Source organism: Camelus bactrianus, chromosome 8, assembly GCF_048773025.1.
Source record: "Camelus bactrianus isolate YW-2024 breed Bactrian camel chromosome 8, ASM4877302v1, whole genome shotgun sequence".
Lineage (NCBI taxonomy): Eukaryota > Metazoa > Chordata > Mammalia > Artiodactyla > Camelidae > Camelus > Camelus bactrianus.
In genome coordinates, this window is record NC_133546.1 from 6,965,455 (window position 1) to 6,977,135 (window position 11,681).

The 11,681-nt window shown below is 42.8% G+C and overlaps 1 protein-coding gene across 2 annotated transcripts in view; it reads left to right on the plus strand.

The window, feature by feature from the left end:
- The window catches only part of SLC22A2 (solute carrier family 22 member 2), a 32,162-nt gene extending 20,481 nt beyond the window's left edge, over nt 1-11,681 (plus strand). The window contains exons 10-11 of one of the 2 annotated variants that reach the window (XM_010965779.3): nt 1,468-1,567; nt 10,307-11,681. In XM_010965779.3, coding sequence (XP_010964081.2) covers nt 1,468-1,567; nt 10,307-10,373 — 167 coding nt within the window. In that variant the 3' untranslated portion in view covers nt 10,374-11,681. The remainder of the gene's footprint in view (nt 1-1,467; nt 1,568-10,306) is intronic. The other variant, XM_045524585.2, reaches the window with a different exon arrangement.

Below are 11,681 nucleotides of genomic sequence, written 5' to 3' on the forward strand. Positions count from 1 at the left end.
TAAAGAATTTTACCTGCATTTCAACGTTTGAAGCAAACTCAAAGACAATTCCCAATTTCATATTTACTGACAGTTTCATCTTCTTCTCTCCCCAACCTTTAATCTGAGTAGGTAGCAGGAGGCTAAACTAACAATTTTACACCTTAACTTCTTTCCCTTTCTTTTCACACAGTAATAACGTGCTAATTGTGCTCTTGAAATAGCCAGAAACAGTCCTCTAGTAGCCTGAAAATCAACAAATCAACACGTTGGAAAATCCTGATTGAAAGAGTACTGGAAAAATTAATAAGAAACATCCTAGTTTATTAGGCCCATCCTTGCAAATATAAAATACTAAACAGATTATAGTTTGATTAATATATTTTTTCCCAAACACTTGCTTCAGAGAATCAAAGCCAGTTGAATATGTTTCTTGTTGGCATGAGTTACAACCACGTGAATCTTTAGAGGGTGGGAAGTTCTTGAGAGGTTCGCTATTTAGTTCCTCCCAAGTACCAGGCACTTTTCTAAGCCCTTAACAAATGTGAATTCATTTCAGCCTCATGACGAGTCTTTGAGGTGGAGACATCACCCTGCTTTCTGTAGAGGAGTCTGGAGCAGCAGGGAGGTCACAGGACTTCTCAGGGCTCTGAGACCAGCATGCAGGGTATCTGGACCAGACTCAGGTGCCCAGAGTTCTAGCCAGTGCCCTGAACCACTGTGTGCCGTGGCCTGTATTTCTCGCAGTTTTAAGGGTGCAAAAATGGAGTCCAGCATGTATTTTTCAAAACCCCAAAAAGAGTGAAGAACCCACATCCTGCTTCCTGTATCCTTTTATAGAAAAACATATAAATCTCAAAACTGAATGGGAATTTAGAGAAAGAAAAACCTTACAATCTCAAAACTTTCATGGGAATTTAGAGAAACAAAAACACCCTAATGTTTACTACTATACACCCTCCTCCCCGGCATATGCAAAAAAATCACAGCTAGAGACACAGAAAAAAGGAATTTATCCAACACCTGAATCAGAACTAAAAACCTGGCTCACCTGTTTAATGCTGTTGTGCAGTAACACATGATTCATTGCTTTTATTTACTGATTATGATCCAAGTTTCGGGCCCATTTTCATTGCCAAGTGCTTGATATTGGCAGGGTTATATTCTTCCTTTTCTTAGCATTGAGGTTTTTTTCAGAGTTATTTTCTAACTCCGAAGGATCTTAATATTGTGGTAATGTCCTCTAGCCGAGAATAACTGTGACTCAAAATGTTAAGTATTTCATTACCCTATAAGGAATTGCAATCCATCGGACTTGGGAATGGGCAAAATATTTATGATGGAGAATAGGGCAGTCAGCGATGGCAAAGGAATCTGAAAGTATAGGAGATCACCAAAAAAAAATTTTTTATAAGAAATAAGGGGGGTTCTAATTTTAGAGTCAGCATGCTTCAGTTCGGAATGTGATTTGCGTCTGTTTGGCTTCAGCGGTGGTTGGCTTGGTTGCCGGAGGGCTGGTGCTGTTGCTTCCAGAGACCAAAGGGAAGGCTTTGCCAGAGACCATTGAAGAAGCTGAAAACATGCAGAGGTAGGCAGTTGGGATTCCCAAGTGAGCTGTTCAATCCATGTTTTGGGAAAACTCTGCAGCCAGTTGGAAAGAAAAATGAGGTTCAACCTATACGTCACACCATACACTGAGCTCAATTCAAATGAAATCAAAGTGAATCTAACATGTCCAAAAAAAGAACCAGTAAAATAATGAATACTATGGGAGAATACCTTTATCCTTTCATAGTGAAGACGGTCGTTAAAATTTGACCCCCAGTGTCCAGGACTCATGAAAAAAAAAGTTTGCCTTCATAAAAATTTAAATTTCTTCATTGAAAAACTATCATAACTTTAAAAAAAAAACCAAAAAACTAATTTAGAGAAAGTATTTACTCCTCCATAAAGGGCTAATTTTCCCAATATATAAAGAGTGCTAACAAATTCACAAGTGCAACTGCTCAGTAGAAAAAAAGTGGCCAAAGGACTTGAACAGATAATTTAGCAAAAAAAAAAGATTCAAACAGCTTTCTAATGTATTAAAATATGCTCAGTCTCCTTCATAGTAAGAGAAGTGCAAAATTAACACCACACTAATACCCACTAGGATTGTCAAAGAGCACACTCCTTGGTAACGTAGAGTTGACCTTTGAAGAACGCAGGGGTTAGGGGTGCTGCCCCCCAGTGCAGTCAGGAATCCATATATAACTTTCAACTCCCCACAAACTTAACTGCCGGTACCCTGCTGCTGACCAGAAGCTCACATATAGCATAAAGTCGATTAACACATATTTTATATGTTAAATGTACTATATACTGTATTCTTGCAATTAAGTAAGCTAGAGAAAAGAAAATATTACTAAGAAAATCATAAGGAAAAGGAAATACATTTATAGCACTCTCCTCTATTTACTGATTCCAGAAGTTTATGTCATCTGTTTAGAAGATGAATTGTCTGTTGGTACCTACAGTAATATTGCCTTACATGCTATAAAACACTGTAGATGTTACATGTATTACTGACACTTGACATCAAAAATGAAAAGATAATGTGAAAAAGAAATTCATATCTATTTACAGATATAATGACCCACATGTTGATAACGAAATGACAATAAGATTGCTTTATGGTCACCTGGTGTAACTGATACAATTGCTTCACAGTAGCCTGGCCTAGACAGTAATGAATGAATTGTTATGAAATTTTTATGGCATAGAGTGTTACAACCATAGTCATAATATAGTGTTGGAAACATCATTTCATTTTTTTAAAACCCATGTACGTATGATGATAGTCTGATATGCAGTTTCTTCAGTACAGGGGAGATTGGCATACTGTGTGGTAACGTTAACTCTCTGAAAGCAAAGTTACAACACAGTAAGAAAATGAACACATTATTAATTTTATATTCTATATCACTCACCTTAAGCCCATGTAACGATAGACTAATATCTACATCTACTTTATGCATTCATGACATACTTCACTTTTGCTTAATTTTTTTAATGTCTCTAGGCTACATGGTTCATCTGCAAGTTTTTTCAAACTGTTACAAATCTCCAAAATTTTTTCTAATATATTAACTGAAAAAAGCCCACATATAAGTGGGCCTGGGCAGTTCAAATGTGTGTTGTTCAAGGGTCGACTGCACCATGTGGGGAACTAATTGGGGAAACAACTGGGGGAACAGGTGGTCTGCATTGCCAGGAGGACAGATTTAAAACCTCTATGAAGGGCAATGTGACAACAGTATCCAAATTATAAATGTGCACGTCTTTTTACCTAGCATTTCCACACTACTAGGAATTTGCATGTGCAAAATGGCGTTATGTCCAGGATTATTCAGAAAGCAACTTTTTATGTAATGAAAGATTGGAAACAACACAAATGCCCATTGTTGGGAGACCAGTTATATCAAGTATGGTATCTCATTCCATAGCCATTAAAAAGAATGAGGCAGCTTGATGTACGCTGGTAAGTTTTCCTAGATATATTATTAATGGGGAAAAAGCAAAACAGAGGAAGGTACATGTTCTATCATTTGTGTACAAAGAGCAAAAAACATATGCATTAAATATACACACAGTTTTCTTGTATCTCTGGAAGAACATGCACAACATTATTGTCTACGGAATTGGGTGACGACGGGATACAGGTGGGAGGGCAACTTTTCAGCGCCTACCTTTTTGTACTTTCTGAATACATATGCACCTATTCAATAAGCAACCTTAAAATTCTAAATAAAGAGAAATATATGTGACACACTCCTCATAAATTTGTTTATGTGGTACGCTTGGATATTTCTATTTATTTTATCCATTCTCCTTCTCCATTTTCGGCCCATTGGTTTCGTGAACTGAGCTGAATTGTATTCATGCTACAAACCCTTCTCACTGAACATACTCAGTACTTGGGCAAACGTCATGGCAGAAGAATCACAAGGGCCTGAGGCTTTTCCTAAGCTTGCGGCTTAGAGTTGGAAGAGGCTTTGAATTCAGCCAGAGGTCACACACTGGCAGCCCACAGGACACCAGGATCTCAAGGGCTGTGCTTGGCCCACATGCTGCTTTTTTAAAGTGGGAAATTCCACATAAACTGAATTTCCAGAATCTGTTTTTAAAAGGAAAAAAGTCAGAGAACTAGGTAACACTGAGCAGGCACCTCCTCCTGTTGACAATTTACAGGAGCTGAGCCATCCCTCAGCTCTTTGAAGGACACGCCCACTGGAAGTGGTCACAAGCCCACCTTCCCTACATCCTCTGCCTGGTACCCATCCGCTCAGTGCACGTAGACACTTGCGTTTGAGATCCTTGACCTCGATTAACCCCATGCCGCCACCTCATTTCAGCTTCCCATGTGTGTGCGTGCCTCCCCTTGAGGGCAGAGACTCCAGCCCCTTTAAAGCAGTACCGGGCCCACACAGAGCAGGTGCTCACCAGAGAGCTGTGGGATAAACGCGCCGTTCCTTCCACAGCATCACTGAGGGAGTTCCCCCCGGGGTCCTCCCAGTCAGCCCCGAACACAGGAAGGCAGTAATACCTGGGGGCGAGGAGCAAGGGCTGCAGAGTCTGACAGGCCGAGTCCTCACTTTTCCTACCCTGTGGCCCTAACTCCTCTAAGCCTCCAGTTTTTCATCTGTAAATGGGGACCACAGTTCCTTGTCATTGAATTTTTGCAATGATTAAATGAGATCATGTGTCTGGTGCTTAGTAAATGTCCAGTAAACACTGAGATTATTAATGAAGTTTTCACAGCTGTTCTGGAAAACAGGAAAATATGCACTCAGGTGATTCATTGGGAATCAGATTTTTAAACATATGCTGACTGGTTTTGAAAGAAGGAAGTGCAGCTCAGGGACATATGCCTATCTTGAAAGAGTTTTTCATTTTCAACAAGCTGGTTCAAAGTAGGCAAAAGAGGTATTTAAAAGATTATTCCTTTTGTTATTTTATATTCTTGCTGTTTATGCGATCTGCAAAACTTCTATGAAGATTTGCACGTTTCAGTTTTCTGTACCATGTAAGCCAGTTCACTTTTCAAAGACAGAAGACAGATCTGTAAGGCTTAGGGCACGGCAGGAGGAGGGTGTAGGAAGATGGGGACCCAGGCAGAGCTGGTCACAGGCTCCCCCTGCAGAGGAGATGAGGAGGGGCAGCCCACAGGAGGCAGAAGGGCCTGGAGCGGAGCAGACTGACCGAAGTTGGTACCTGGGGTCAGGCTGGCTGTCTCGGGCAGCAGAGCTGCTCCAGGCACAGCGTCCCAGACACTGAGGGAGCCTGCAAGACAGGTAGGGTGGGAGGCCCCACCACCGCCCATGTCTTTCTTGAGTCCATCCTAGCTACAGAGAGTCTTTTGACTTCCTGATGTACCGCTCAGCCTGTTTCCTTTTTTACAAAATCAGGTAACAATAGCTAACATGTCCCAAGAGCTTTCGGTTAGTGCTCTCCGGGCTCTCTTCATGCATCACCTCATTGAATCCTTGCAGCAGCCCTGTGGAATAGGTAGTGTTATTAACCCCATTTGACAACTGAAAACAAACCAAAGCAAGAGAGATTAAAGGACTTGCCCAAAGTCACAGGGCCAGTACGTGACAAGCCAAGGTTCTAGTCCTGGGACCCAGAGGCCAGGGCCCATGGGCACGCCTTGCCTCAGATGGCTGCCTCCCAGGAGGTGCCGTGCAGGGCTGCCTTTGGGGACCAGTCAGCCCCGCCGCTGTGCTTCAGCTGTTGTGTTTCTGTTGTTCTTGTTGCTGTTATTGTTATTGCTGCTGCTGTTGCGGCTGTTGTTGCCGTTGTTACTGTTGTTGCTGTTTCTGTTGCTGCTGCTGTTGTTGCTGTTGCTGTGACTGCTGTTGCTGCTGCTATTGTTTATGTTGCTGTTGTTGCTTCTGCTGCTATTGCAGCTGCTGTAGTTGCCATTACTGTTGTTGCCATTGCTGTTGTTGCTGTTGCTGCAGTTGCTGCTGCTGTTGTTGTGGCTGTTGCTGCTGCAGTTGCCGTGGCTGCTGCAGTTGCCATTGCTTTTGTTGCTGATGTTGTCGCCATTGCTATTGTTGCTGTTGCTGCAGTTGCCATTGCTTTTGTTGCTGATGTTGTCGCCATTGCTATCATTGCTGTTGCTGCTGTTGCTGCTGCTGTGACTGCTACTGTTGCTGTTGTTGCTGTTTTTGCTGTTGCTGCTGCTATTGTTCCTGTTGCAGTTGTTGTTGCTGCTGCTATTGCTGCTGCTGTTGTTGCCATTGCTTTTGTTGCTGTTGCTGTTGCTGTTGTTGCCATTGCTATTGTTGCTGTTGCTGTTGTTGCTGTTGCTGCTGTTGTTGCCATTGCTGTTGCTGCCATTGTTGCTGTTGTTGCTGTTGCTGTTGTTGTGGCTGTTGTTGCCATTGCTGTTGTTGCCATTGTTGCTGTTGTTGCTGCTGCTGTTGTTGCTGTTGCTATTGGTGTTGCTACTGTTGCTGCTGCTGTGACTGCTGTTGTTGCTGTTGTTACTGTTGCTGCTGCTATTGTTCCTGTTGCTGTTGTTGTTGCTGCTGCTATCACTGCTGCTATTGTTGCCATTGCTTTTGTTGCTGTTGCTGTTGTTGCTGTTGCTGCTGTTGTTGCCATTGCTGTTGTTGCTGCTGTTGCCGTTGCTGTTGTTGCGGCTGTTGTTGCCATTGCTGTTGTTGCTGTTGTTGCTGTTGTTGCTGTTGCTGTTGCTGCTGTTGCTGCTGCTGTCGCTGCTGTTGCTATTGGTGTTGCTACTGTTGCTGCTGCTGTGACAGCTGTTGTTGCTGTTGTTACTGTTGCTGCTGCTATTGTTCCTGTTGCTGTTGTTGTTGCTGCTGCTATCACTGCTGCTATTGTTGCCATTGCTTTTGTTGCTGTTGCAGCTGCTATTGTTGCAGCTGTTGTTGTCATTGCTGTTGTTGCTGCTGTTGCTGTTGCTGTGACTGCGGTTGTTGCTGTTGCTGTTGTTGCTGTTTTTGCTGTTGTTGCTGCTATTGTTGCCATTGCTTTTGTTGCTGTTGGAACTGCTATTGTTGTGGCTGTTGTTGTCATTGCTGTTGTTGCTGCTGTCGTTGCCATTGCTATTGTTGCCATTGTTGCTGTTGCTGTTGCTGCTGCTGCTGTTGATGCCATTGCTGTTGTTGTGGCTGTTGTTGTTGCTGCTGCTATTGTTCCTGTTGCTGTTGTAGTTTCTGCTGCTGTTATTGCCATTGCTGTTGCTGCTGCTGTTGTTGTGGCTGTTGTTGCCATTGCTGTTGTTGCCGTTGTTGCTGTTGTTACTGTTGTTGCCATTGCTGTTGCTGTTGTTGCTGCTGCTGTTGCTGCTGCTATTGTTCCTGTTGCTGTTGTTGTTGCTGCTATTGCTGCTGCTGTTGCCATTGTTGTTGCTATTGCTGCTGCTATTGTTGTTGCCATTGTTGTTGTTGCTGCTGTTGCTGTTGCTGTTGTTGCGGCTGTTCTTGCCATTGCTGTTGCTGCCATTGTTGCTGTTGTTGCTGTTGCTGTTGTTGTGGCTGTTGTTACCATTGCTGTTGTTGCTATTGTTGCTGTTGTTGCTGTTGCTGTTGCTTCTGTTGCTGCTGCTGTTGCTGCTGTTGCTATTGGTGTTGCTACTGTTGCTGCTGTTGTGACAGCTGTTGTTGCTGTTGTTACTGTTGCTGCTGCTATTGTTCCTGTTGCTGTTGTTGTTGCTGCTGCTGTCACTGCTGCTATTGTTGCCATTGCTTTTGTTGCTGTTGCAGCTGCTATTGTTGCAGCTGTTGTTGTCATTGCTGTTGTTGCTGCTGTTGCTGCTGCTGTTGCTGTTGCTGTGACTGCTGTTGTTGCTGTTGCTGTTGTTGCTGTTTTTGCTGTTGCTGCTGCTATTGTTCCTGTTGCAGTTGTTGTTGCTGCTGCTATAGCTGCTGCTATTGTTGCCATTGCTTTTGTTGCTGTTGCAGCTGCTATTGTTGCAGCTGTTGTTGTCATTGCTGTTGTTGCTGCTGTTGCTGCTGCTGTGACTGCTGTTGTTGCTGTTGCTGTTGTTGCTGTTTTTGCTGTTGTTGCTGCTACTGTTGCCATTGCTTTTGTTGCTGTTGGAACTGCTATTGTTGCGGCTGTTGTTGCCATTGCTGTTGTTGCTGTTGCTGTTGGTGCTTTTGTTGCCACTTTTGTTGCCATTGTCATTGCTGTTGTTGCTGCTGTTGTTGCCATTGCTATTGTTGCCATTGTTGCTGTTGCTGCTGTTGTTGCCATTGCTGTTGTTGTGGCTGTTGTTGTTGTTGCTGCTGCTATTGTTCCTGTTGCTGTTGTAGTTTCTGCTGCTGTTTTTGCTGTTGCTTTTGCTGCTGTTGCTGCTGCTGTTATTGTGGCTGTGGTTGCCATTGCTGCTACTATTGTTCCTGTTGCTGTTGTAGTTTCTGCTGCTGTTGTTGTGGCTGTTGTTGCCATTGCTGTTGTTGCCGTTGTTGCTGTTGTTACTGTTGCTGTTGCTGCTGTTGCTGCTGCTGTTGTTGCTGCTGCTGTTGCTGTTGTTGCTGCTGCTGTTGCTGTTGTTGCTGCTGCTTTTGCTGCTGCTGGTCTTGTTACGATTATTGTTGTTGTTGTTGCTGCTGCTGCTGCTGCTGCTGTGACTGCTGTTGTTGCTGTTGTTGCTGTTTTTGCTGTTGCTGCTGCTATTGTTCCTGTTGCTGTTGTTGTTGCTGCTGCTGTTGCTGCTATTGCTGCTGCTGCTGTTGCCGTTGTTTTTGCTGTTGTTGCTGTTGCTGTTGTTGCTGCTGTTGTTGTGGGTATTGTTGCCATTGCTGCTGCTATTGTTCCTGTTGCTGTTGTAGTTTCTGCTGCTGTTGTTGCTGTTGTTGCTATTGCTGTTGCTGCTGTTGCTGTTGCTGCTGCTGTTGCTGTTGCTGCTGCTGCTGCTGCTGCTGCTGTGATAGCTGTTGTTGCTGTTTTTGCTGTGGCTGCTGCTATTGTTGCTGTTGTTGTTGCTGCTGCTATTGTTGCCATTGCTATTGTTGCTGTTGCTGTTGTTGCAGCTGTTGTTACCATTGCTGTTGTTGTGGCTGTTGTTGCCCTTGCTGCAGCTATTGTTCCTGTTGCTCTTGTTGTTTCTGCTGCTGTTGTTACCATTGCTATTGTTGCTGTTACTGCTGTTGTTGCCATTGCTGTTGCTGCTGCTGTTGTTGCAGCTGTTGTTGCTGCTGTTGCGGCTGTTGTTGCCATTGCTATTGTTGCCATTGTTGCTGTCGTTGCTGTTGCTGTTGCCATTGCTGCTGGTATTGTTCCTGTTGCTGTTGTTGTTTCTGCTGCTGTTGTTCCCATTGCTGTTGCTGCTGTTGCTGCTGCTGTTGTTGCAACTGTTGTTGCCATTGCTGTTGTTGCCGTTGTTGCTATTGTTGCTGTTGCTGCTGTTGCTGCTGCTGCTGTTGCTGCTGCTGTTGTTGCTGTTGTTGCTGTTGTTGCTGCTATTGTTCCTGTTGCTGTTGTTGTTGCTGCTGCTGGTCTTGTTGCCGTTGCTGTTATTGGTGCTGTTGTTGCTGCTGTTGGCATGAAGACCCAGGGAGCTCTGCAGACGTGCTTGGGGCCACACATCTGGCTCCTGAGAGGATCCCAGTACCTCTGGGTGATTCAAGTGAGCTGCTGCTACTCTCCCCAGCTCAGACTGGTCCAGAAGCTAAGACAAGACTAAGTACTTCTGAGTGACGGGGATTCTGTGAGTAGCTGGCAGACCCAGGAGCAGGCTTGCTCCAGATTTCAATATTACCAAGAGAAACATGTCAGGAGGGCACAGCTGGGAACAGCAAAATGCAGAAAGCAGCATTTCGGCAATGAGTATCCGCAACATCCTGGTGTTCATACAGGCAAGATGTTGAGAAAACTTACGATGTCAGCAGATTTTTAATTTATTTCTTTTACTTGTTCAATGCTGAAAAGTAAATTTTGGTAAAAAAATAATTTCTCAAATTCCTTTTGCAGAACTAATTATAACAGTGTCTAGATTTTGCAGGCATCATTTTTAATTGATATAAAATTAAATTTAGACATTTCCAACAGTCTCTATTACAGAGAGGGTTGAAACACCTTAAATAAGTTATGTAGGCCAGTCCCACTCCTACAAGACAGTTTAGGAACTGCTCCATCCACATTAGCTATTCACCAAGCTCTGTCCATTTTCTGTTTGAGCGTGACCACTAGGGACACTGTAAGATGGACCCTGAACAAAATTTATACTCATTTGTTATTCCACTTACTTACTAACTTTCAGTTTTCAGCTCCTTATAATTTCTTTCTCCCCTCTCCATTTTTATCATTGCAGATCAAGAAAAAACAAAGAAAAGATTATTTACCTCCAAGTCAAGAAACTAGACACCCCACTAAATTAAGAAGAGAGAGCTGCTCTGGCCCGCTTTGATAAAACAAGGCCAGAATCAGAGGTGCCTACGCTCATCATAAAACCCATTCAATTCAACCTGACTTCTTTTGAACACTATTAAGCTCAATCAACAACCAAATGGAGTTTGTTGTACTGCTGTATAAAAATCTGCGTATGGGACCAGGTCCTGCAATCTTCTCTTCCTTGAACACTTTTCATGACCTCATCTTATGTAGGTGCCTTAAGAGGGGATGCCAGTACTCCTCAAGACCAATCATTGCCCCCAGATGTGTGCAGAGTAGATTCTAGAATGTCTCGAGGGAAGAATTCAGAAGTCTATCTAGGAAAGAGGGAGCTTACACATGAAAAGAATTTCAAGATTTTGTAAGTTATATTGGCAGAAATCCAGGGAATAGTTTGGGAATGAATTATGATGCTAAGCTCAGGAGGCTGAAACATAATAATGGATCAGGTCAAATTTATTGGTATGTGTATTCTGAGCCAAGATTCTAGATTTAAGGTGCTGGCTGGAGCATCTAGCATTGGCTCCAGTAGTTAGCAGATCAACAACATTAGAAAAGATATAAGAGAGGGTGGGATATAGCTCAAGTGGTAGAGTGCATGCTTGGTATGCACAAGGTCCTGGGTTCAATCCCCAGTACATCCTCTAAAAACAAATAACAAACCTGATTACCTCCCCCACAAAAACAAAAACAAAAAAAAAATATTCCTAGGATTTATACTTTTGAATCTTAAGGCATGGACACCATCAACATTACTGGATGAATCAAAAAAAAAAAAGATATAAGGGAGTGTTTCCATGATTTGAAATAAGGAGAACTTTTTAGGCAAGAATAAAATCTAAGAGCCACGTGAAAGATTGATTGATCAATGTGACTACCCAAAACAGGACTAAATTAAATGAAGCGGTGTGTGTTGTACACTTGGGGTACCACACACCCCAAGAATAAATTTAATGCATGAGTGACAGGTTTGAGAAAAGATTTGCAACATATATAAAGCATTCAAGGGATTAATATCCAAAAGAAATGGCAGGGGGAATAAATTAGGAGTGTGGGATTAACAGACACTACTATGTATAAATAAATAAATAATGGGGAGCTACTGTAGAGCACAGGGAACTGTATTCAATATCATGTAATAACCTATCATGGAAAAGAATCTGAAAAAGAATATGTTTAAAACTAAATCACTTTGCTGTACACCTGACACTAACCAACATTGTAAATCAATTATACTTTAATTTAAAAAATAATAAATTTGCATTCCCTCAAAAAAAAAAAAAAAAGGAAATAAA